At 36.3% G+C, this 24,281-nt stretch overlaps 2 protein-coding genes across 3 annotated transcripts in view; both read right to left on the minus strand.

Moving 5' to 3' along the window:
* Window positions 1-1,909, minus strand: part of fbxw7 (F-box and WD repeat domain containing 7) — a 126,426-nt gene extending 124,517 nt beyond the window's left edge. The window contains exon 1 of the mRNA XM_067584989.1: window positions 1,406-1,909. The gene's annotated coding sequence lies outside the window, so the exon portion shown is untranslated. The remainder of the gene's footprint in view (window positions 1-1,405) is intronic.
* A 7,611-nt stretch (window positions 1,910-9,520) lies between these two features.
* tmem154 (transmembrane protein 154) lies at window positions 9,521-20,042 on the minus strand. Of its 2 annotated transcripts, none has more exons than XM_067584996.1 (9): window positions 19,827-20,042; window positions 19,009-19,068; window positions 17,354-17,419; window positions 17,025-17,117; window positions 16,661-16,825; window positions 16,104-16,158; window positions 14,949-15,025; window positions 13,249-13,297; window positions 9,521-10,675 (listed from the first exon to the last, which is right to left on the minus strand). In XM_067584996.1, the coding sequence occupies exons 1-8, from the start codon at window positions 19,918-19,920 to the stop codon at window positions 13,266-13,268; spliced, it is 642 nt and encodes a 213-aa protein (XP_067441097.1). In that variant the 5' UTR covers window positions 19,921-20,042; the 3' UTR covers window positions 9,521-10,675; window positions 13,249-13,265. The 2 variants fall into 2 exon arrangements, with proteins under 2 accessions (XP_067441097.1, XP_067441099.1); XM_067584998.1 differs by having other exon boundaries at window positions 17,070-17,117; window positions 19,827-20,036.
* Window positions 20,043-24,281: the final 4,239 nt, after the last annotated feature.

Below are 24,281 nucleotides of genomic sequence, written 5' to 3' on the forward strand. Positions count from 1 at the left end.
GACGATCAGAAACCAGAACTATGTATACAATATATGAATAGCCAGGTTTATCTCTGCTTTGTGTAAACATCATATCATGAATATATAGCATATACACATGCTCAATGTATTCAGTGAATAAAATGACTGACTAAACATACACTCAGTTGTAGGGCTGCAACTAACGATTATTTTCATCATCAATTAATCTGTTGATTATTCTTCTTGATTGAATCGATAAGTTGTTTGGTCTATGAAATGTCAGAAAATGGTGAAAAATGTTGATGACTGTTTCCCAAAGCCCAAGACGCAACCTCAAATATCTTGTTTTGTCCCGACCGACAGTCCATAACACAAAGATATTTAGTTTACTATTATAGAGGACAAAGGAAACATCTTAAATATTCACATTCAAGAGGATGTAACCAGATAATTTGGGACTTTTTCTTTAAAAAATGTCTCAAGATAGTGTGCAATTATTTTTTTTCCCTTCTGATAAACCCCTCTGAGTATAAAGCAATGCCATTCAACAGCACCACAGACTACAGCCTCCAGTATGACCACAGAGATCAATCAACACCTCCCTCAACTCCTTGAAGGAAGGATTTATTGCAGGTCTGATGTACTATATTATTCTGCATTAGCTCCAGCTATGTAAACCTACTAAACTGGCACCTGTGTACAGATATGAGACAGATATCCTGTGCAACAACCAGCCAACCCAATGTTATTATCTTCTTTTTACAGTACAACTTCTCAGAAAAATCAGAGCGGTGTGTGTAAACCCACAGTGTCCTCCAACATCTCAAATCCTACAACAACATATAAACAGTGCTGGTTATCATTGTCATAGTTGATTTTCTGGCACCCGGCGCCAGAGCTACATAACCGGAGTCAACTTCGCATGGGGTCAGCTAGCATTAAACCCCGAATAGCAGAGGAAATAGCAAATAATTCAACTGCTAAATTGCTCCTTAGCATTTCTTTTGTGCTCGCTATGAACACAAGCAATAAAGCCCACACTTCTCGAGTTTGTGCGCTTCGTATAACTAACATGTTGCATGCGGATTGAACTCTTTGCACTTCGCAGCTTTTGGCTTAGTTTGTGTGCAGTTTGTTTAAAAGAAAAGGGGGCACAGTGAGCAACCGAGTGAGACACACAGGCAACAAACTCGCCCGGCTTGTTTCCCTTGGCGCTGGTTACATTACAACAAAGTACGCAGAGCTACAGCGAGCTAAATCTGCCACCTTTAACTTCTTTCCAGATCGCTAAGAAGCTCCACATCAACAGAAAAGTGCGTTAGCGATGCTAACACGGTTAGCTAACGAGCTACGCGTTTAGCTGGCTAATGCTAGGGCCCTCTTCCACTGGTGCTTTGCTGCAATATTCCCCAGTTGTGATTGTAATTTTTACACTTGTGTTTACCTCAGAAATGTGAAGATGGACAAAGACAGCAGGCCTCTCCGGCGGCTCCTTTGGCTCGTGTATCCAAACCGAGATTTGTAAAGCTAACAGTAGAGGCTCCGGTGAGGTAACAGCTCCTTCTTCGTGTCTTGGTTTCCCAGCAGCAGCAGTAACAGTCAGTGTTTGCACCCAACTAACAGCAGCTAGCACGTTAGCAGCAGAAGAAGCTAACTAGCCTCTACAAGACAAACCTCAAGCCGAGTTCGTGTGATGTTAGCGGGCTAGTAAAACACCGCTAACGTTAGCTGCTCTGTCACACTGACGAGACTGTTGGTCGACCCCCGTTTGACTCCGTTACATTTAGCGGGCGACATATGACGGTCTCGGAGAATTACAAGAGGGAAAACACATCCACTGAGACCAAACAGCGTGTGAGTGGTGAGAGATTTTGCCGTCCACAGCCTCCTCAACAACCGCCAGGTTTGTTCGTCTCCACCGACTGGAGAGAATGGCTGTCGCAATATGATGATGGCACGGTTTTTTTTCTTCAAAACTTTATTTATTTTCAACAAAGAGGTATGATAACAATTGACATACAAAAACAGTAAAACATTTTTTTAAAAAGCAACTTTGTACAAGTCAGAGGTGTCCGAAGTCCATTTGTTGTGACTCACTTTCAAATAAAATGTACTTCTTTAAAATATTGAAAGTTTTTAGCTTTTTTGTTCTCCCTTACTGCGTGTGTTGTGGAATTTACCAATAATGATCAGCGGCTGCTTTATATAGGTAGTTCTGCTATCCATCCTAGTGAATACAAAATATAACATCACATTGAATACATTTATCTGTACATTAATAACCACTTTTCTACTAATGTTTTGCATATATGTCCAAAATAAATTGAAATGATCACAGTGAAAAAAAACAAATTAAATATTGTTTCGCGATACCTGAACTGCAAAAAACACAGGTATAATCTATATTTAGTTTAAATCTTTGCGACACTTCTTTAACAGGGTAGATTCGATGTAAAATCTTGAATTTACTTCTTTCACACTATTGATGTCACGTTTTTGTTTGTGAGTGGGCGCTCGGCTATGATGTCATAATATACTTGGCAGAGGGAAAAAAGATGCTTTTTAACTTTTTCAAAAAGACATCATAAGTGCACCCTCTGTCTCATCATATTGGTCCACTTTTGTTGGAGATATTTTTTCGGGAAAAATTTGGCCATTGCCACATAAGTTGTTTTTGACTAACAAAGTCAAAGAGATAAAATGGTTCATGGGTTTTATCCAACTAATCATTTATTCATTTTATTTTATTTGCACACACATAAGACAGCATACAATCCAGATAATAAAAAATGAGAGCTGTGTCAGGAGAGGTCAAGAAGCCACAGGCTTATACAACAGACTTCCCCGCAAATTAAGGAGAAAAACAGACAATAACAAAAAAAAGGAGGGGAAAAAACTTAGCTAATATAATTTGGGAAAACACAACAAAAATAAATGACAACAAGAAGCACACAAAATGAGCAGAAAAAAACTAACCAACCAGTAGACAACAATCCAATAAAAACAAAGACATACATTAAAAAACAATACTGGGAAAAATAAGTTAATATATATATACTATATATAGTATATACACATCAAGAAAAAAAAAAACATTATTTGCAGAAACTCAAGAAAGACTTTGGTGTAAGATGTACGTTTTGTGGGGAGTTCACAGAGAAACGCTGGTACCCTTATTTTGGTCTCGCCCACATGCAACTGTGGAGTAAACTGTCGTTGTTTACTGCTGATCATATCTACCCTCACTTTTTATTACTCTGGTAAAAATCTATTTGGATTCACTGAATATGACAAGAATCTCCACTTGTAATTCCACTTGATTGATTTGCTGACTATTTTGAACAAATTCTATAGTATATAATCCAATCCAATACATTTCTTCAATATCTGAATGTACAAACAAAAAAGCTGATAAAACGTCTTATCACTCGCTTTACAAAATATTGTTGTTGTTTTGATTAATAAAGTCTTTTTTTTTTGAAGATGCTTTTTTATCTTGTGGAATAAACACTTGTGTCATGATTTTTTTTTATTTTCAATTGCAGTTTTTCTAAAATTATATTCATCTTTATTATTTTCCTTCAAGACCAACTCCCTAAAATTGCATCAAAGCAACGAGTACAAACACAATGAAAGATATTTATAAGTTATTTATAAAGAAAATTACAGTAATCTATAGGTCTTTACATTTATACTGTGCTATGACATCTTTAACACACATATTTAAAGAGTGCTGATAACACTGAAAATGTCCATTATGATCAAACAAATGTGATACAAAACTGATTCCAGTTTCTAAATAATATGGATTTGTTTTTAACAAGATGAATCAATTGTTTCAATTATTAATATTATGAGAACTGAAGTTGTGAACAAAACGTATCGTCCACATCAGTTGTGCTTGTTGGTGGTTTTTAGATGGTTTTACAGGTAATTTATGGAGACAAAAGTCACAAGATGATGAATAATATTAGATTATTAATATTTTTATAGCTAATATGACTTTACATTAACATTTGCAAATGTTGTTTTCCAAAATAATCCCCATGTTTACCATTTTCCTTTAAGTATTAAGTATTTATACATAAAAACAAAAAGATTATCAACACAGCTAAATACTGTAATTACATTTTTGCTCTGATTGTACCTCCAATTTTTATTGCTTAACACTTTTGTTATGGTAAATGTAAAATAGACATATATTTTGACAATTAAAGTTTGGACCAAAAAAAAAAAAAAAAAAAACAGACTGAGAAGGGCAGAGACTCCAAACCTAATTTGCATGGTGTGTCAGAACTCATGCTGGATGAAAACGTAGACCTAATTCTTTCCAGCATATTGAGCCTCATTTATTCATAGGCACAAAACAAGCTATCGTGGATTAGTGTGCTGCTGCTGTTGCTTAAGTTAGCCCTGCAGTGCCAGCCATGGTTAGCTTTGGCTCACGGTCATTTTCATGCCCTGTATCTGAATCCTCCAGGGACAGTCTGAAACCCTGAGATATCACTAAGCATCAAACATGGGATCCTGAGAAGTGTGGAATTGAGACTGGCACCTGGTCAAGGAATACTGAAAAGCACATAATGAAAACAAAGCAAGAGACTGTAAATATCCTCAATTTGGCACTAAATACACTCAAATGGGAAAGCTGCTGTAGCTGTGTGCTTTTATGGAAATTATTCCTGTAAGTGACTCCTCACAAAAATCTGACGTCTTTTTTTAAGTTTTCTATTAGTGTCATTTGTACTTGTTTACTTCCAGTTATTTCCTACTTTAATAATAGTTGTTTTTTTTTAACTTTCGTCTAGCCCTTTTTCTCATTGTACCTGGTCAGCTACTGGAGAATTTGTACCACAGCTCTTTTTAAGTCATTGTCCTCTGATGCTTGATTGCCTGGCTTCACTTGTAAGTCACTTTGGATAGAAACATCTGCTAAATGACAGAAATGTTAACAAAAAAATGAGATTTTTCAGTTTGTGATTTTGCTGAAGTCACATGTCCAAATACCCCTCTTCTACATTTTTCTTAAAATAACAGAAAACAGATTATTATCTTATAGTTTTTTTGCATCTTTAATTAATTAAACTGTTTTATTTTATCTTTTTTGTTTGCTTGTCTTTTTATTGTTTGAAAAACAGTTATATGTCCCAGAGTTTCCCTACATGATAGTTCAGAAACTGATTCTCTGGAAAAAAAAAATGTATTTCTGAATTTTCTTGGTCTAAAATAGTCCAAATCATTGGCACCAAGTCCAAAAAATTGAAATCCTACCAAGCATAATTTATTAGGTTATAAAATACAAACTATACTCCAGATCTCTAAATTCCCCCAAATACCAAACACATGACCCCAGGGGTGCAGTTTTAGCCCTTGATGACATTTCTTTTACAGTTTTATGAAATGTGTCCAACTGGTGCAAGAGGCAATCTTTGATGGGAGGCAGAGGAAGGTTTCACATGGTTTAAATAGTTTGTCGCGAAACGACAACAAAAGACAGAGCATAATGACACAAACACACACCCAGATTCCCTGGTGAACGCTGTGTTTTCCACTCAGCGATTGCTCAAGAATGAGTGAATGCGATGATTGCGACAGACGGACGATGCTCTGTAACATCGTGGCTCTTGAAGGCACACGGCTGCTGGTGTGGCTGTGAAATGGAGCTGATGGAGTGTGACAGGCAGCAACAGTGCCTGCTGGGTAGACAATGATTCAGTCCACAGAGCTCTCAGAGAGACAGGTCACTGGAAATATGATGTTATGAATGTGTCATCCAGGGGATTACATCACATTCATATTCACTGTGAAAGATGCCTTTAATCAAAATTATTCCAGTCCTCCCACATGCCAGCACATACACTGTACCTGCTGCTAAGACGTCTTTGCCACTTTGTTGGGTTTTAGTCAGCTGAAGGTGTCTCATGTTATAGAGCGAGGTTTATCTATTACATATTGGTGAGAGTAATTGGTGTTTTATTTACATGTAAACCAGTTTAGCTAGAATCTAGCATTGTGTGACCAACTGTGTTTGCAAGTGGCGCTGCCTGTGCACACAGTGAGAAAAACCTGCTGCTGCTGTTGTGCATCTCAGTAAGTTTTACTTGAGTCAAGTTTAGAAGTAAACCTTTACTTTTACCTTCACAATAAGGTATTATTATATATGATTATGTAATAATAATGATTATATTCTACTAATCTGTGAGGCACTTTTCAAAAGTAAAATCACATTTGCTTTACACAAAGCAACAAATAAAAACTGCAAGTAAACAACTTAATGATCAAATTTTTAATCTGCAGATAAATGTTTCAATAAGGCAAACAACTTATGAGACAATAAAGACATTTATTGTACAACCAGAATAAAAAAGGCAAATTAAAACAAACAGTTACACAACATCAAAGATATAAAGATAACTCAAGTAAAATAAAAAGTTATAAGAATTAAATACACTCAGATATAATCAGGATAAGCTCTCAGGTGAAAATATGTTTTAAGAAGAGATTTAAAAGATGATATTGATTCAAACATCATTATTTCTTGAAGCAGACTGTCACAGAGCCTCAGAGCCCTGACTGCAAACACTCTGACCCCTCTAGTTTTAGACCAGGACACTAGAACAGACAAAAGACCTCAGCTCAAGGATGTCAACCAACATACAGGTTTATATGATATTGCTCGAAATAAGGCCATAAGACCCTTAGAATAGCAGTGCAGCAATTTAGTATTGCATTTCTGTGCAGTCTAGGGGACGTATTTAAAGAAGAATGGTCCAAATTGATTCAGCAGTGTCCTCAATATGGGTCAAGCTCCAAAAACACTGCATTCTATAATACAACTCAATAGCATCTTTCAAACTCCACGCCCTCCGTTTGTAATAACAGGGTTTGTGCCACCAAGCTCAAGCCGAGAAACCTGCGTGATGTCTGATATCTGATGTCAGGCTTGAAAAAGCTCCTGCGGAGCCACAGAAGACATTACACAACTGTTTTCACAGGCTGAGTAGTTCTTCTGACGATGAGTAAACTCACGGTGACATGTAAAATCAGTGGAATACCCCTTTAAACATAACCAATAAGATCATGAAATTATAAAATCAATCCTAAATCTTAATGGGAGCCAGTGTAAAGAAGCTTCTTACATTACAGAGTTCACTGGAGTCTGTAGTTATAGTTCAGACAGGTGAGGTGAGTGACAAAAGAGTTTGTTGCAATAATTAAGGGGTTAGAAGATGAAGACATGTAAGATTGTTTCTATGTCTCAAAAAACCACCTCAAAAAAAGTATCTCTAAGATGATAAAAAAAATGACTAGAGAAACAGTGGCATATGATTCTTAAATTACTTGATGAACTTAAAACTATCAAACACTAAGATTTCTGAAAAGAGGGTTGATTCATCTGCGTCAACAATGAATCACGCAGGTATTTTCTTTGACGTCAGTTGTCGATTATGAAAATGTCAGTGTTCATTCAGCAGTGTCTGACCAGCCGACAGTAGTGACGATGCAGGCATTGTTCAGTCTGTCACTGCAGACAGAGCGGCCGTCTGGAAATCTTATGAGACAGAGATTGAAAAGGAGGAGAAAAAGGATTGAGAGACTTATTTTCACATTTGTATTCATTGTTTTGAATGGATCGTCCATCATTGCTCCCACAGACCTTCTGCTGGTGTGAATTCCATCAGCTTTTCATTCATGTCCATCACACATACAGAACTCAAAGAGAAAACCAGGCCAGACTGATCAGTGGATTTACAGCAGCAGACACAAGAGCTGAAGAGTGCACAGTGACAGAAACACATGTCGGACAGATGAATCATACCTCAAACAGGCTATGCTGTATTTAGAGTATCTAAAAGTTTTAACCTTGTGTAAATATAAATTTCATGTCAAATGATTTGAGTTGGAAACATCATACAACAATCATTTTAGTGTAGTATAAGTTGCATAAATGGAATATACAATGAATCTATGCAATGCATTTTTTAGACTTTATTCTTATATGGCACCATATTCAATAAGACAAAGATTCTGCAGTCATGCTAGCAGCTCTGTGAGGTTGAAACTTAGGCAAAATGGTGAGCTAAATGCTAACATCAGCATGCTAACATTCTTCCAATGACCATGCTAGCACATATACTGATCATCATCTTAGTTTAGCTTATGTTAGCATGCTAGAATTAGCTAATTAGCATTAAAAGCTGAGGCTGATGTTTTACTGGTATTTGCTCATCATAAACCAAAGTATTGTGTAAAATTAAATTTTGATCTGATGATGATACAACATGAGAAGTCAGAGGATCACCAAAGTTATAGAAAATCATCCTGAAGGGGACATAAATGTGTGTACCAAATTTCATAGTATTCCATCCCATAGTTCAAGACAATTCACTCTGAACTGAAAATTTCAGTTTCATGGTGGCACTACTGAATGTCAGGGATTCAGCAAAGTCATTAGATTAATTGTCTGGGAACCAGCGGTGGAGGAAGTACTCAGATCCTTTATTCAAGTAAAAGCACCAATACAGCAATGTAAAAATACTCCATTACAAGTAAAACTCCTGCATGAAAAATCCTACTTAAATAAAAATACATAACTATTAGCAGCAAAATGTACTTAAAGTATTGCAGTAAAAGTAGTGATTTGGTCCCTCTGACTGATATATTATTATCTATGACATCATGAGATGATTAATACTGAAGCATCAGTGTGTAAGCAGCATGTTACTGTTGTAGCTGCTGGAGGTGGAGCTAGTTTGAACTACTTTATATACAGTTAGCCAGTGGTTCCCAACCTAGGGGTCAGGCCCCTCCAAAGGGTCACCAGATAAATCTGAGGGGTTGTGAGATGATTCACGGGAGAGGAGAGAAGAAAAAAGTTCTGATACACAAATCTGTTTTCAGTTTTTAGAGTTTTGAAATATTGGATCATTTGAACATTTATTGAAATGAAACCATGTGAGAAGTTTAGAGGGAAAAATCACTATTTGGTGGAGCTGTTAACAACTCATAAACATCTGAAATGTGACCCCAACTACACACTGCTTTTTGTAAGACGTCACAAGCAAAAAACATTGGAAACCACTGGTTTCATCTTTAACCATGTGTTGTATTTTAAAAGCTTGTTATATTATCCATTGTGTCAAATCTTCATCTGAAAAGTAACTAAAGCTGTCAAATAAATGTAGTGGAGTAGAAAGTACAATATTTCCACCTGAAATGTAGTGGAGTGGAAGTATAAAGTAGCATCAAATGAAAATACTCATGTAAAGTACAAGTACCTCAAAATAGTACTTCAGCACAGTACTTGAGTAAATGTACTTTGTTACTTTTCACCACTGCTGGGATCCATTAATATCATACGTATCAATATGTATAAAATGTTATGCCAGTCCATTGAGTGGATGTCAAGATATTACACTTTAAACTGTGAGTGACACCAGAAGAAAAGTCATCAGGATTCGTCCTCTGAGGAATTTGAATGCTTATACTGAATTTGATTGCAATCCATCAAATAGTAGACATTATTATAGACATTTCCATTCAAAACCCAAACTCAACCTCATAATAGATTTTATTTATTGAAATCTTATTCAAAACATCAGCTGAACAACAGCACAACAGCCTTATTTGAAATATTTACAAAAGGCATTTCTTGAAAATATCATCTTTTGGTATACTGTATTCTCATATTTACAGTGCAACATACAGCAAAATACTGACTGACACTTTCAGAAAGTAGCGCTCACATTTATATCAGTGTCACGACTGCTTTGATTCAACACTTTTAAGCGAGAATCGGTAATTAAACATCTAAACTGCATCTGTAGCTATCAACTATTTAGTCAGTGAGTTATTATCTATAGTGAGATGAAAATCTTATCAGTAGCAGCTTTTAGAAAGCTGTTCCAGCAACGGGTAATAATTTGTCTAAAGACTCGGGAACATAATACTGCTGATTTCACGCTCCGAGTGTCTGAATAAAAACACTTTCTCCGTAAGTCTTAACCAGCTCTGCACAGGAATGAAAAGGAGCGGTCTTCTCTGTCATGCATGCCTACAATCCTCAACAGGATATTTCCCCATTAAAACCTGCAGCTGGAGAGAGTCACATAGTGTAAAACAACAAAGAGGCTTTGAGCTGAAGAGAAGCCATCAGCAGAGACTATGAGCAGTTATATCTGTGAGGGGTGGAGACGGGTATTGACCTAATGCACTTTCTGTTGACCACACACTCTACAACAACATGAATCTGCAGAACAGGGAGTGTTTGGTAGTCACAGCAGTGGGGGTTTTTTTTTTAGGTTTATAACTAAATACTTTTCACTCTGGCTGATTCATGGAGACAGAAAATACTGCACATTGAAATTTCAGTAGACAAAAAAACAGGCAAAGCATGAAAAATGAAAGGCACAACACTGATCATTGTCATAAAGCACAACACATCCTTATCATAACAAAACAGAACAACTATTTAACATATTTAAGTCCAATGCTGCCTGCTGAAGACGGCAAAGAGTTGAAACAAGATTGCCTTTAGAAAGCTTTGAGATATGTATTTTTTGTAAGTGTCCTTTAAAAGTTGTAAGGATGTTTTCTGACTGCGTGGTCAATAACATTGCTTTAATGTTGTGAGATGATTGTAGAACTTCAGCGTTGGCAACGATGCATTGTTGACTGCCTGTCCTTGCATGCCGAGAGAGCGTCCTTTGTTAACCTGCGGTAAAGGAATCATGGGAGAAAGAGGTGACAATGTCAGAGTGCGAAAGGTCATTCCTCTGTAATCTCTGAACTCTGGTGACATTAGTGAGGGGTGGTTGCGGATTTTACAGTCATATGCTCAGGGAATAGTTTCACATGACATTTTGTAGAAGCTTACTGATACCTCAACTACATTTATATTGTGATTTAATCTGTAAAATTACTTTTTTGTTCATTTTATTCCATAAAACCAAAGAAAATATTTCATTTTGAACCTGTTTATTTACTGTAATCCAAACAATTTTCTTTGATTCTGACTGCAGTGAAGACATGTCTAATCAATAGCATTCACACTGTGTATTGTACAGTCTATGCATAGTCTTACTACTGTCGTCATCAGCCTTCTCACGCATGAAAGGGCGTTCACACACAAGCGTCAAGGACTACGGACGTAATAAACTCATGACATGCTCCAACAACAAAACTAACCACGCCACAACCTGCAAACTTTCACTTGCAATCATTGTAAGCCAAGTGTGAACTCATTCTGCAAAAACACAAATCCAAGAAGCCAACTAATCTGTGACGAGTATTTGGCTGTGGTTGAACATGTTTTGTTTTTTTTGCAGAATTTGAAAACTAAACTTCATTATTTGTTATGTTAATTAGTTATAAGTGTTGATAACTGTTATTTATTAATAATATTCAGATAAGTGAGTAATCCTGCTTTGTGTGGTTTCTTGTATACTCTCTGGAAAGCAGGTGTCCAGGTGACAGCTATTCCTTGTGTTTTTCTATGGATATTTGGCTATTTTTTGTGTGTTATTGGCTGGCAGAATGCTCAAAGATGCACTAATCAATATTTTTTTATGAACAATAAATGATTATGCTTGCTCAAGTGCTTGCTCGTGGGGGAACTGTTGAGTGTCTGTAAATGAAAGAGTATTGAATTGAAAAATTATGTGTAAAGTGCAAAGGATTGCTCATAATGATGAATTCACTGAAAATGATCACCCAACTCTGCAGTTCCCTCAGCTCTATTGAGCATTTTGGCATATTTCAGTTCATTATTTTGGTTTTCCAACCAGTAACTTTACTGCTTTGTTTCACTCTCAGCCAAAAAAGTTCTGATAAACCTACTTGTACGCTACTTTCTCAGCACCAAACACCAGACAGACAAAGTTAGTGGTGAACATAATGGGCATCTAGCTGCTGGAGAGACAAATATTTCCCTCAGGAGTTGGTGGAAACGTAAACAGAGCTAAAAAGAGAGTGAATATTGGACTAACATTGGTCCAGTGTCCAGAAACACGACTCCAAATAAATGCTCATTTACTCTGTAAATAGGCAACTGTTTGCTACCATGTCCACCACTACACCTTTATGAGACGATATTACGTCAATGTTGTATTAACAGTCAGCTTTTGACTTCATTTTGTCTCAAATAGTGTCTGTTTATTTTTGAAATTTAGTTTGAATATATTTTCTTAATATTTTTTACCAACATTTTCTCGTGAGAGTAGTTCTATGGTTCAACTTATTCTAATGCAAAGTAATTAATAGCTTTCAAAACTTGATTTCAAAGCAGCTTCATTGCATATTGTGTGTTTTCTCACTTAAATCTATAAATCTTACTATTGAACTTCATAGGTCTGTCAAACAAGGCACAGCTGCTGCATATAGACAACAAAACACAGAAGGTGGCATCACATTGTGCAACTGCAGCAGCAGCAACATCACATTCACTTCTGTTTGGAGATCTCTTGTGTAACCTAATGTGTACAGAGAGCCTCCGTGTTGAGTGAAAATACCCTCTAACCCTTGCACAGCTTTGGAAATAAAATCCTGAGAAAAAGCAGTGTGTAAATGACGTTGGTCAACAGTTAGCGGAGCGGACCTTGACCTCGCTTTCCCAGCCCTTCCAGTAAGGAGACTATCCTGAGTTAAGTTGCGCCACACTTCCATGCATGCCTTTTGTAATCACTAACAGATGTTAGGAGTGTTTGTGCTTTCAAACAGTACCATGTGTAATGACAAAAGGGTCACAGTTCATCAGTCACAGCTATACTGAAACCAGCTGGTGCATCACAACAAACAGAGGCTGGCAGGAAAAAGGAAACTGTTTGGAAAGGCTTCGTATTACCAAAGTCGACTGTTGAGTTAGCATTATTGTGAAACAAGCTGTATGTAACAGGTTGGTCGTAATACTTATGGCATAATGTGTACTCCCCAGTGAATAGATATTCACTTTTTTATGTGTGTAATCATAATGAGATAGCACTTTATAAATGGGTTATATTTACACCTGCTGGACCATGTCGCTGGTACAATTCTTGCTTAATAGAAAAATATTACATTCTCCTATACTGCCTTTTCATTTTAAGCATTTTTTAGAGTTCTTTAATTAAGGAAGTCACCAACCTCAAGGCAAAATATTACCAAATTTGAAATAAATGTAAAGCAATTACATGTTTTATAAGGTAGTCAGGAAAGATCACTGATTATAAGGAATAAATGACAAGAAATTGAATAAAGTTTGGATGTTTTCATTGAGTAGACATAAATATAACAAATGTAAAATATGCTCACCATAAGTAGACTGAGGCCTATGCCTGTTTGGAGTCCCCTGCAGTTTCACCTAGAACAAACAAACCAACAAACAAACCTGTGAGACACATAAATTCACTAAATCCTCACAAAATGTGATCATTCATGTCATGAAGATTACAAGCTAATTATTCATAAGTAATTAAGTCATAAGAAATATACAGAATTTGCTGACTGACTTCTGACATGACAGTGACATTAGGTACTGTGCTGTATGTTCCCCTCTCATGAAGCAACTCTGACCTCTGCTGGATAAACTGCATCAACTCATGTTAAAGGTGCAGTGTGTAGAATTTAGTGGCATCCAATCAGGTCAGCTCCTGGTCTGAAAAGTGAAGCCAATGCAGAAGTTCCTTAAACCTGCATTTTTTCTAATGGCCATCAGTCGCCCCCTGATGGCCATTAGAAAAATTTTTTGGCCAGCATAATGATGGCATGATGGCCATTATGGCTGATGGCTTGCAAAAAGAAGTCCAATTATATAGGAATCTATGAGAAAATGACCCTACTTCTCACTTGATTTATTATATCAACAAACACTTTCCTGATGAGTTTATGGTCTCAATCACTAGTTTCAAGTCTTCTTCAATGCAGCATGATGTTCATTTTGTAAATTATGGTCCCATTAAAGTAAAATAGATGATAGAGCAGCATATGCTTTAGGGCATTGCTACCTTGTGATTGATTGCCATGGCAACAACATTGATAACGTAATGTAACTATGATGTAACCTTAGATTCACAGAATAAGCATAGCCATAGCCATCGCTATTTTGGTGTGTTTTCAGTTCATGAAAGTTAATTGTAACATTTTGGTCATCTAAAAAAGTCTTGTTCAGCATTTGATTGTACTAAAAGACCCTCTAAGGAGTCGGATGTTCAGTTTCTCTGGTAAGTACATTTAGATTTAATGGGTTTAAGCCTGTTTTTCGCTAGTGAAAATTAGCATTAGTATTATCACAGTTAACCATAGACTGTAAATGCACTGTGCTAACCAAGTAAGCGCTAGGGTCAGCTCCACCCTCTCATCCAAATATGGTCACATCTGGCTTCAAAAATCCAAGATGGCGATTGTCAAATCCAAGACGGTCAAATTGCTAAACTCCAGGCTTCAAAACAGTAGTGCACAAACCAATGGGTGATGTCACAGTGAGTATGCCAATATTTTTTTTACAGTCTATGGTGGCATCTGGCAGAACGGACTTGGCAGAAATGAATATAATATTAGATATAGATATGATATTCATAAGTTTGTTTTAATTAGTGTATAATCACCTGAAAATAAGAATCGTGTTTTCGTTAGCTTAGAATGAGCCCTTGATATCTACATAGGGAGCAAGCCCTCCTCTATGGAGTCCAGCATTTTGCACCGTCATGTTTCTACAATTTCCCAGAACGGACAAACCAAACATTAGCTCTAGAGAGGGTCTGATGCATTTTTGGCAAATTAATTTCACGGCCGCCATAGGTTCTCCTACACGCTTGGAGGGGGAGGCGGATGGGGTATTCAGTCAACCTCACCGCTAGATGCCACTAAATCCTACACACTGGTCCTTTAATGTTTTCCATAAAAAATATTTTTGACATATTTTTTGAGCTACTAAGATTTTATATTATTATTTTTATATTATTTCCTCTTATGCTCATATGTTGTTATTTGCTGTTTATTTTACAGAACCCTACCGTCTTTTTTCATCCATTGGTCCAACTCTTCCATCTCTAACTCCAAAACAGAGGGCACGTCTTCTTCAAACATGGGCCTAAAAGGGACACAAAATGTTTGAGAAATCAATGAGACTCAAAAACCAGACAAAAACTGTTCACCATTATCTTCTGCCACCAGCAGTTGGTTTCAGCTGAACATTGTGTTGCTAGTAGCAACCACTACTGGCCATTTTGTCTTATCTGTGTTGAAGCAAATATTGACCAGCATATTTCATCTACTCCACAAATGGCTCTTGTTGTAGCATACTCTTTTTTAATATAGCTGTTTTGTGTCTGCTGATTTGTTCTTTGTTAATTTAGTTTTTCTGCAACCAGTTTAGGCTACAGCTAACCAAGCTAGCCATGAGCATTAAGCTAGCTGTAACTTATGTTGCTAATACAAAATAAGTTAATTTTCTGTTCGGCTACTTTTGATGTTATGCATCTTGCTCTTTTTGCTGTTAGTCCTCTATTTACTAGATAAATTACTGTGTTTTACTACTTCTTATGGCAACTTAATAATGTTCTTTTCTCCTAGCATGAGGGACAGTGTAGGCTAATTTGGGTTGTGAATCAGTTTCCTTGTTACTTTGCCAATTTGTTTTTACAATACTCTCAGTCTAACTCCTGTTTATGGTATCTTATCTTTACTGATTTTAAAGTCCCATCTTTGAATTAATTGTGTTTTATGAGAAACTGTTTTCACAGTTTCTCAATTGCTTACAGTGACAACTTTAAAGGCCACCCGCTGTCTTCAACTGTTATTGGAAGTATGTTTAACTCTTTGCATAGTTGTGTAACTCTGCACATAGCAAGCACAGATGCATAAGTCTAAAGACAAAAGCAGTTTGGTCACATTAGCATCAAGACTTAGTGATGTTTGATATGCAGCAGATGTCAGAGGAAAGATACAACACCACGTGATATGACTTGTGGTTACTTTGTGCTATTTAACTATGTAACTCTTAAGCATATGTAACTCAAACATCCGTCCGTTTTGAAACAGAACATTAGGCTACAGGTTGAGGGTAAAATCTTCCTAAGCATTGGCTGGATATTGAGTGAAATGTATTTCAACATTTTATGTTTACCAAAAGTTAAATTAGCAGCTGCAAATTAATTTTCAGTACTTACATTGGCACCTTCTCTGCACTGGCATCCTCCAAATACGGATCCTCTTTTCTTAGATCTATAAAAAGAAAACATGCTTTAATCATCTTTATTATGATAAAATGCCTAATAGTACCAATTAAAAATGTACATGTTTTACCTTGGAGTTATAAAATACAATTGTTAAATCAGCTAATTAGCTTGGTTTTACTTTTTCAATATCAATTTAATGTAATACAACAAATCAGACTCTCCCATTAGTTTCCCCAAGTCACAAAAAATATAATTTCCCACCATATTGGTATCTCGCTGTGCAGATAGTTATAGTATTATTTGTCAGATTCACAGTACATTTGACATTTAATAACATAATCCCCAGATCTCACTGTGGACAGATGCCATTATATCTATGTATTGAGTTTTCAAATCTAATATTGTTCAATGCTTTAAGGACCCAAAAACAAAATTACATTCACCCCACATTTGTAAACCCTTGTAAATAAATATGTTTTCCTTTTTTTTTCTTTTTTTGTGACTTGAATTGTGAATTGATCTTCTGTTTCCCGTTATGATGGACGCACCTTGATTCTCCACTTTTTTGTTCCACCTGCGTTTGATGAAAATACAGACAACTATGATGGCAATGATAACCACCACCAGCACCACAGGGATCATGATGATGATGGGACTCAAACCCCCCTCATCCACTGGTGTGGAGGTCGTAGAGATATCGTCTGTAAGTATGTCTGAAAAGTCGGCAGTTTTGTGATTTAGTTATTTTTATGATAAATGTGTCCTGCTGCATTTCTGCAAGTCTATCAAAATACAAAAAGGTCTCTGTTTGAATCAGATGACACAGATTACAGTTCAGGGTTTTGTTGTCATTTAGCTTTCATTTAGCCTGAGGATTGTTACAAGTATGAAAGTGATGATTTTGACATATACCATTAGTCAGAGAAAAGTCATGTCCTGGTATGTAGTCTGATATACCTGGGTTGTCAGAGTATGCAGAGCCTTCTCCATCTGAGTTCTCATCAACTGGAAACAATAAAAGAATCGATACATGATTTTACAGAAAGGTTTCAGTGAATACTGTCTAATGTACTACTTTTGTTTCTTCTTTCCACTATATGAAGCCAAGACGTGATGTCAGATGGTATTGGAATATCAAATGCTGACAACTGAACTTTAAAACTTTTGTGAAATTCTCTTCCTGAAGGTAGATGGAAAGATATTTCAGCAAAAAAAAGCACCATGTAGAAAAAATGCTGTACCTATGACTTCACTGCCATCTGAGGAAGGAGGGATTGATGTTGGAGGGGCTTCAGATGGCTGTTCCTCTAGAAACCCAGACAGTAGCATGTTATCATGATTACCAACATATTCAGGTAGTACAATGTGTTATAAACAACGTGGCCAGAAGTATGTGGTCACCCAAACGTTACACCACGTGGTGGCAGACATTGCAGCAATATGCCACAACAACAGCTTTCAATGCTCTATTTGTGAACCTGAACAACACTTTTTCACTAGGGTGAGAAGGCACTAGTGAGAAATAGAAGTACAAAAATCAAAAGTTAATCAACCGTAGTCTCGTTAAAGATATAATATTATAATATCAGATCACAGGACACGTTAACATTAGCTGTACCTCTTGTTCACACTTAACTTGGAAGAAGTGCATTCAAATACTACACTGCGTACAAATGGAAAAAGGTTACACTCTCTAATTTCACTTAAAGATTTTAAAAGGCTGTACTTATGTATTTGCAATCCCAGTTGTAATTGCTTTCTTAATGTGACAAAATAATGTCTAATGTGTGTCTATAAATTATCTGTGCGCCTGTCTATGTTTAAAATGCATATATACGTTGATCCTTGTACACAGGTCTCTCTTAAAAAAAAGATCCCGATCTCAGTGAGACTACCTGTTAAATAAAGGATTAAATAATTACAATTAAAAAGGAACCAATGTCCTCTAATCACACCCCACTACCACCACCACTTAGGTAAACGACTTTAGCTTCTTCACACAAACAAGGATGCAAGAGTCTAAGTGAAAATCAAATATTTTCCAATTGAATGTGATTTCTGGTTTGACGGCTGCAGACTGAATGACACTTTATGTTAAGGAGAAGCTCTAAAAACAGCCATAATTTGGTTGTAAGTGTACATTTATGTGTGAGAAATATTCTAAACCAAAATCCAGACAGTGAGCATACAGTACTGTGCAAAGGTTTTAGGCACTTTAGATGTTTAGGTTCTTATCCGTTATGCAAGGCATCTGATCAGTCCAAAATTCACTCTGCAGCATGACAACGACCCCAAACAAACAGCAAGAGTCATTAAAAAACTATCTTCAGCAACAAGAAGAACAAGGAGTCCTGCAACAGATGGTTTGGCCCCCACAGAGCCCTGATCTCAACATCCTGGAGTCAGTCTGGGATTACATGAAGAGACAGAATCCACAGAGGAACTGTGGCAAGTTCTCCAAGATGCTTGAAACAATCTGCCTGCCAAGTATCTTGAAAAACTGTGTGCAGGTGCACCGAGGAGAACTGCTGTTGTTTTAAAGGCAAAGCGTGATCATTTAGGTTTCTTCTGTTTACTGAACTTTGTATGAAGTTAACTGAAAAATAAAAACTATTCATGACATTATTTTTGAAAGCATCCTCACTTTGCTTTTAGTGCCTAAAACATTTGTGCAGTGCTGTATATACAGTATATAAAATATGTGATCTTTGTATTGCATTATTGCATTGTTTTTTATGCTGCCCACTCACATTTTTAAATCTCAATAAAAATTTTACTTGGTTAAATGAAAATTAAAACATTTCTTAATTAGAATTAAGGCACACCCCTGTCCACATACTTTTGGCCACATCGTGGATTATCATTTCTGGAATTTATTTTATTGATCATGTCTCACCTGTCGCTTCAACTTCTGGGGACTCAGTTTCTGTAATTTCTTCATCATCTTGGCATAACACTGCAATTCAACACCGTTCATTACTTTATATCATGGTAATGTTACATTGTTGAGATAGATAAACACACAAGTGAACGAACAGAGTTATTTCTGCAAGAGATTTCATCAGCAAGTTTCTAAAACCACATCTGCAGCGGGGCAAAACCAAGCCCTGTTTCTTACCTGCACATAAACTCCACGTCAAATTCAGAACATACAGGAACTTAAGACTTCCGTGCTCATGATTTTTACTGTAAGCAGTTTCTACAAAAATCAAAACGGTTGCAAAAATTCACCTATCAGACAGTGCAGAGGAGGTGGAGAGTTTCAACATGTTGTGCAATTTGTTCCCGACAGAGCTTTGTCATGTTCACAATGCGAAAAAATGATTTCCTTGTTTAACAGAAAATGAGAGCCAGTGTTCATATTTTAAAATACTGATATACTATAGGGTGAACATTTTTTGAAAGGTTGTGTAGGCTGATGTTAGTTTTATAAAACTTAGAAAAGATGAATTTGAAATGGAGGAGGGATTACTACACATGGCAAAAGTCAAGACAAAAAATGGATTTAAGTAAGACGACCGAACACAAAATGTTAGTACTTTGGATCCTAAGTACTTTAGGTATCATGTTATTCATGATAAAAGTAATAAAAGTTGTGTAATATCCACAGTATCAGTAAGAAGTTACAGCCACAAGTCACAGTAAAGCACAGAAGAGAGATCAGGGAGGGGACGGGGAAAGCACTGTTGAATCAATGAGTAAAAAAAGTCTTACCTGTCCCAGTCAGTGTGGTCAGCAGCAGCAGCAGCAGCAGCAGAGGGGTCTTTACTCGGGGGCCTCTCATGTTATCAGGCCAAGACGCAGACATAGTGCCATTGTGTGCCCACTTCCTTCTCTACTGTCACAGCATCACACTTCCTGATCTGACTTAACATGTTAAACGGGAGGAAAAGAAAAAAAAAAAAAAAAAAAAAAGCCCTCATGCACACACCCTCAAACTCACTCAGACAGCTCACTCGGATGTGATGCAATCAACTGTGTGCTTGTAGCCACAAGTCTGACGGCTCCTCAGCTGCAGTACAATCACATTCCTGCTGGTTAGGTATGCGGCCTTACAGCGTGAGGGGGAAGCTGAACAAACAATTTGCATGAGCTCAGTGAGTCCCAGCTGGTGAGGTATCTCTTGAGAAAATTGTTCAACGTGTCTAGCAGCTGAAAAATAACTCACAATCTGAGGCTGTAAAAGTTGCTGCGTATTTGTTTGTTGATGTGATACTTGATATGAGCGCAGACGAGATTATGAGTCATTCTTTGTGTTAAAATACTGATCATGAATTTGAGGGTCATGCTGTTATGATTATCTATGGTTGAAGGCTGTTGGCCTACTTTAAAAGACTACAATCTTTATCTCTCAGCAGAGACATAGTGGTTGTGGGTTTCAACATGATGGGTTTTTAATGTCTTTCAACTGTGACTCTTATCAATGTGTCAAAAATACTTTATGCCTTCCTCTAAATACTGGTAGTTAGTTCTCAGAAGCCCATTGTCAAAAGATCATTTGGCGGTATCTGTTGATTCTTACTGTGCACGTACATGAAAATCAGGCTAAAGGGTAAAGTAACCCGGGGCTGCCTTTTAAAGAACAAAAATCCTTTATGAGTATAACTTGAATATCAATTTTATACAGTATGAATATAAACCTAAAAGTAGTTGCCTAAAAGTAGTTGTTGTTGTCTGTTGTCATATGACCAAATGATTAACTGTTGTTTTTATGTTTTTGTTTTTCTTCCATATTTATCTTTTTTTTTAGATTCTTGTTTTTATTTTCATTATCTTCATGAATGGGCAAACTGTAAATTTAATGCTGTGCTAAGTCTTCAAAGTCAGCAGGAATTTAAAACTTTTCTCATGCTTTTTTTAAAAAAAAAAAATCATTATTGTTAACAACTTATTTTCTTATTTTAATTTATTATCAATAATACTCTGTATTTGTGTTCTGTTGTAAAAAATTTCTTGGAAGGACCCCAGGAAGACTAGCAGTCATTAAATTGGCAGCTAATGGGGATCCTAATAAGACAAGAAACAATAAGTGTGTACAGCCATGCTAGCAGCTTTAAATGTTAAAGTCAAGATGAAATGAAAAAGGCCTTTTAACTCTTTAGATGTAGTTGTCATATTGTGCACCTGTTAACAATATATGCCAAAAAAATACAAAAAATCAATTTCTTTGTATTCTTATATCAAAATCCAATCATGTTTTCTTCCTGTAAAACAAAATATGTCATGTGCTTACATAGGCTTGAACCAACCAATTTCAATTAATAATATCATGACATCCACCCATCAATCAATCTTCAGTTTTTAGCGGCACAGAGCTAAGATTTATTTCAATGCTCAAATCAAAATTCTTCCCAATGCTACTTCCTGTCTGTCTATCCTGTTTCACTCGGAAATATGTCACGATACAGAAGTTAGATACTCTCAAAATGCCGTTTCATCTGGACCTTAACATCAGCATGCTAACATGCTAACAATGACAATGCTAGCATACCGTTAGCAGGTATATTGTTGACGATTTTCACCATTTTAGTTTAGCATGTTAGCATGCTGATATTTCATAAGTAGCACTGAACACAAAGCACAGTTTTGACCTGATTATGGCGCTAAATGAAAAGTCAGAGATTGACCTACATTAGTGTTATTTATCCTGTGGACAACACGTATGTCTGCACCAAATATTATGACAATCCATCCAATAGTTGTTGAGATATTTCATGCTGAACCACAAATGTGAATCCTGGAAATTGCTGATCTCATTACAATTCATCCTCTGTGAACCATCAATATCTGTACAGAATTTGGTAGCAATCCATCGAGTAGATGTATAAATATTTCACTGGATAAGTGAGAACTTTGACCTGCTGGTGTTGTTAGAAAAAGGAAAAGTCAGTAGTATTCATCCTGAATATCTGTACCAAATGTCATGGAAATCCACCAAATAGCTGTTGAAAGAGACTAAAGACTAAAGAGACCAAAAATGTTGACCTCATTGTGGTGCTGGAGGAAAAGTCAGAGGATCATCAAGGTCAGTTGGCTTCATCCTTTGGGGGACATGAATGTCAACATTTCATGGTTATCCATCCAATAGTTGTTGGGATCTTTCAGTCTGGGCCAAAGTGGTGGTCCAACATCGCCATCCCTGGAGACACGCTGCTAGCATGGCTAAAATAATACCACTTTATGAGAAGTCAGCCTTTATAAAAGGTTTATAAGTTGCATAGATCAATTGTTAACTATTATTAAAACACATTTTGGGTTGTCAGATTGTGAAAAATCCCCTTGGCAGGTGTCTATTTGGTAATAATGCAGTTATAAATGTTGGTAATCCGTTAATAAATGTTTCTCACTTTTTTATGAGTCATGATGTCTGCAGTTGTAAATGTTAATAAGTCATTAAGTGTCTAATTGTCACATTTGAAAAGGCTTTAAAAGCTTTTTTTTTTACAAATCCATAAGCTGTTTGTGACAGGCAGGTTTAGAGCGCTGTGCTACTTCAAGACAAACTTCATTTGAAAAAAACACAAACAATAAAATTAAATTAAAAAATGGAAAAACAACAACACCGAAGCAGCCTAACGAGACAGATTTTGTTTGTTTTTCATCACTTATCTGAGTTCAGAAGTCATGCACACGCTGTATAAAACATTAGTAAATTATCTTTTAACTGTTAATAAAGCCATAACTTATGATCCTTTTGTAACAGATGCCTTATTAGAAACTGGATCAAAACAATATGTATATATATATGTATATGGGATTCAAAGTTCATTCCTGACCTTGGGAACAGCAGTTAAGAAAAAAAGACCCATTTAGTAGCTGTTCTGGAGCTTTCAATCATATATACTTTCTTTGTTGTGTGTAAGCATCACTTTGTTTATTTAAGGCTTTATCACACATCATTTTCTCTTTTCTTCTCTTGTTGTTGCACTCACACAAAACTTTGAGCTAACCAGCAATTACATAAAACTTCAAAACACAGTGATTCATTTGGTATAAACATTACGTTGAATTAACAGCTAAAAGTTTACACAGCATAAACTTTCTGGAAAGAGAGGACGATAGAAATTATACAGTAGAAGACGACGTGACAGCAAATTAAAGCAATGACTTGGACTTTGTGTAAATCAAAACCAAATGTTTTTTTTTCCCCAAAGAAGTGGGTTTTATAAAACGAGTCTATGTCAGAGGAGTCAGCTAACACCGTATGACTACTGTCTCTCCCTCCAGGATTTTATTTATCTAACTGAGTCATACAATCTGACTCAGTTAAAGGTCAGTCTGTTAAACTCACTTGATTTAGACGACGTGACAGTTCACCATGAAGCCTTCGTTATGTTCTTTTATTTGTTTTAATGATATGGTGTGATGGTGATAGTGGCATTTTGAATTATTTTCTGAATCCTGTCACACTCCTCAAACCATCACAAGTGGTAGAAAATCAAATGAATACATTTACTCAAATTCTTACGTAATTGTACTTTATTACAATTTTGAGGCAGGTTCTGAGGAGTATTTCTATTTCATGCTACTTCATAATTCTACTCCATCACAATTCAGACGAATATGTTGTGCATTAAGTGTATTTTGCATTAATATCTATCTATCTATTTATCTTTTGGCTTGTGATCTCTTGTGAATCATCAGTGCCTAGTTGTGAGAGGATGTCTATGAGTTCATAGCAGCTCCACAGTACTTTCACTTTTGATATCTTAAGTACATTTTGCTGATAATACTTCTGTACTTTTACATAAATACCATTTTCAGTGCAGGACTTTTAATGGAGTACTTTTACATTATACGTACTTTATAGGTAATTTATTGTACAACTACTTTTTATCTAGGTATTTATAAGATGTTTGATGTGCATTACTGTTGAATTATTTGTTACTGTACAGCAGCAGTGTTGTGTGTCTGAGGAAAATTTCCCTCAGGGATAATAAAGTCTTTGCTTTTCTTATCTTATAGTTAGTTGTATTGGTACTTTTACTTAAATAACTGTTCTGAGATCTTCTTCCACCACTGTACGTGAGTGAAGTGTGAGGATTTTCTGGAAAACTGTCTTTGACATGTGATATTAGGGCTCAGATCCTATCTCCTTGGACTTGTTTTTTTCTGCTCATGTTGGCATCGTTTAGGAGTTCTGAAGAAATCTGAGATCACTGCAGATGT

Source organism: Thunnus thynnus, chromosome 3 (genome assembly GCF_963924715.1).
Source record: "Thunnus thynnus chromosome 3, fThuThy2.1, whole genome shotgun sequence".
Classification (NCBI taxonomy): domain Eukaryota; kingdom Metazoa; phylum Chordata; class Actinopteri; order Scombriformes; family Scombridae; genus Thunnus; species Thunnus thynnus.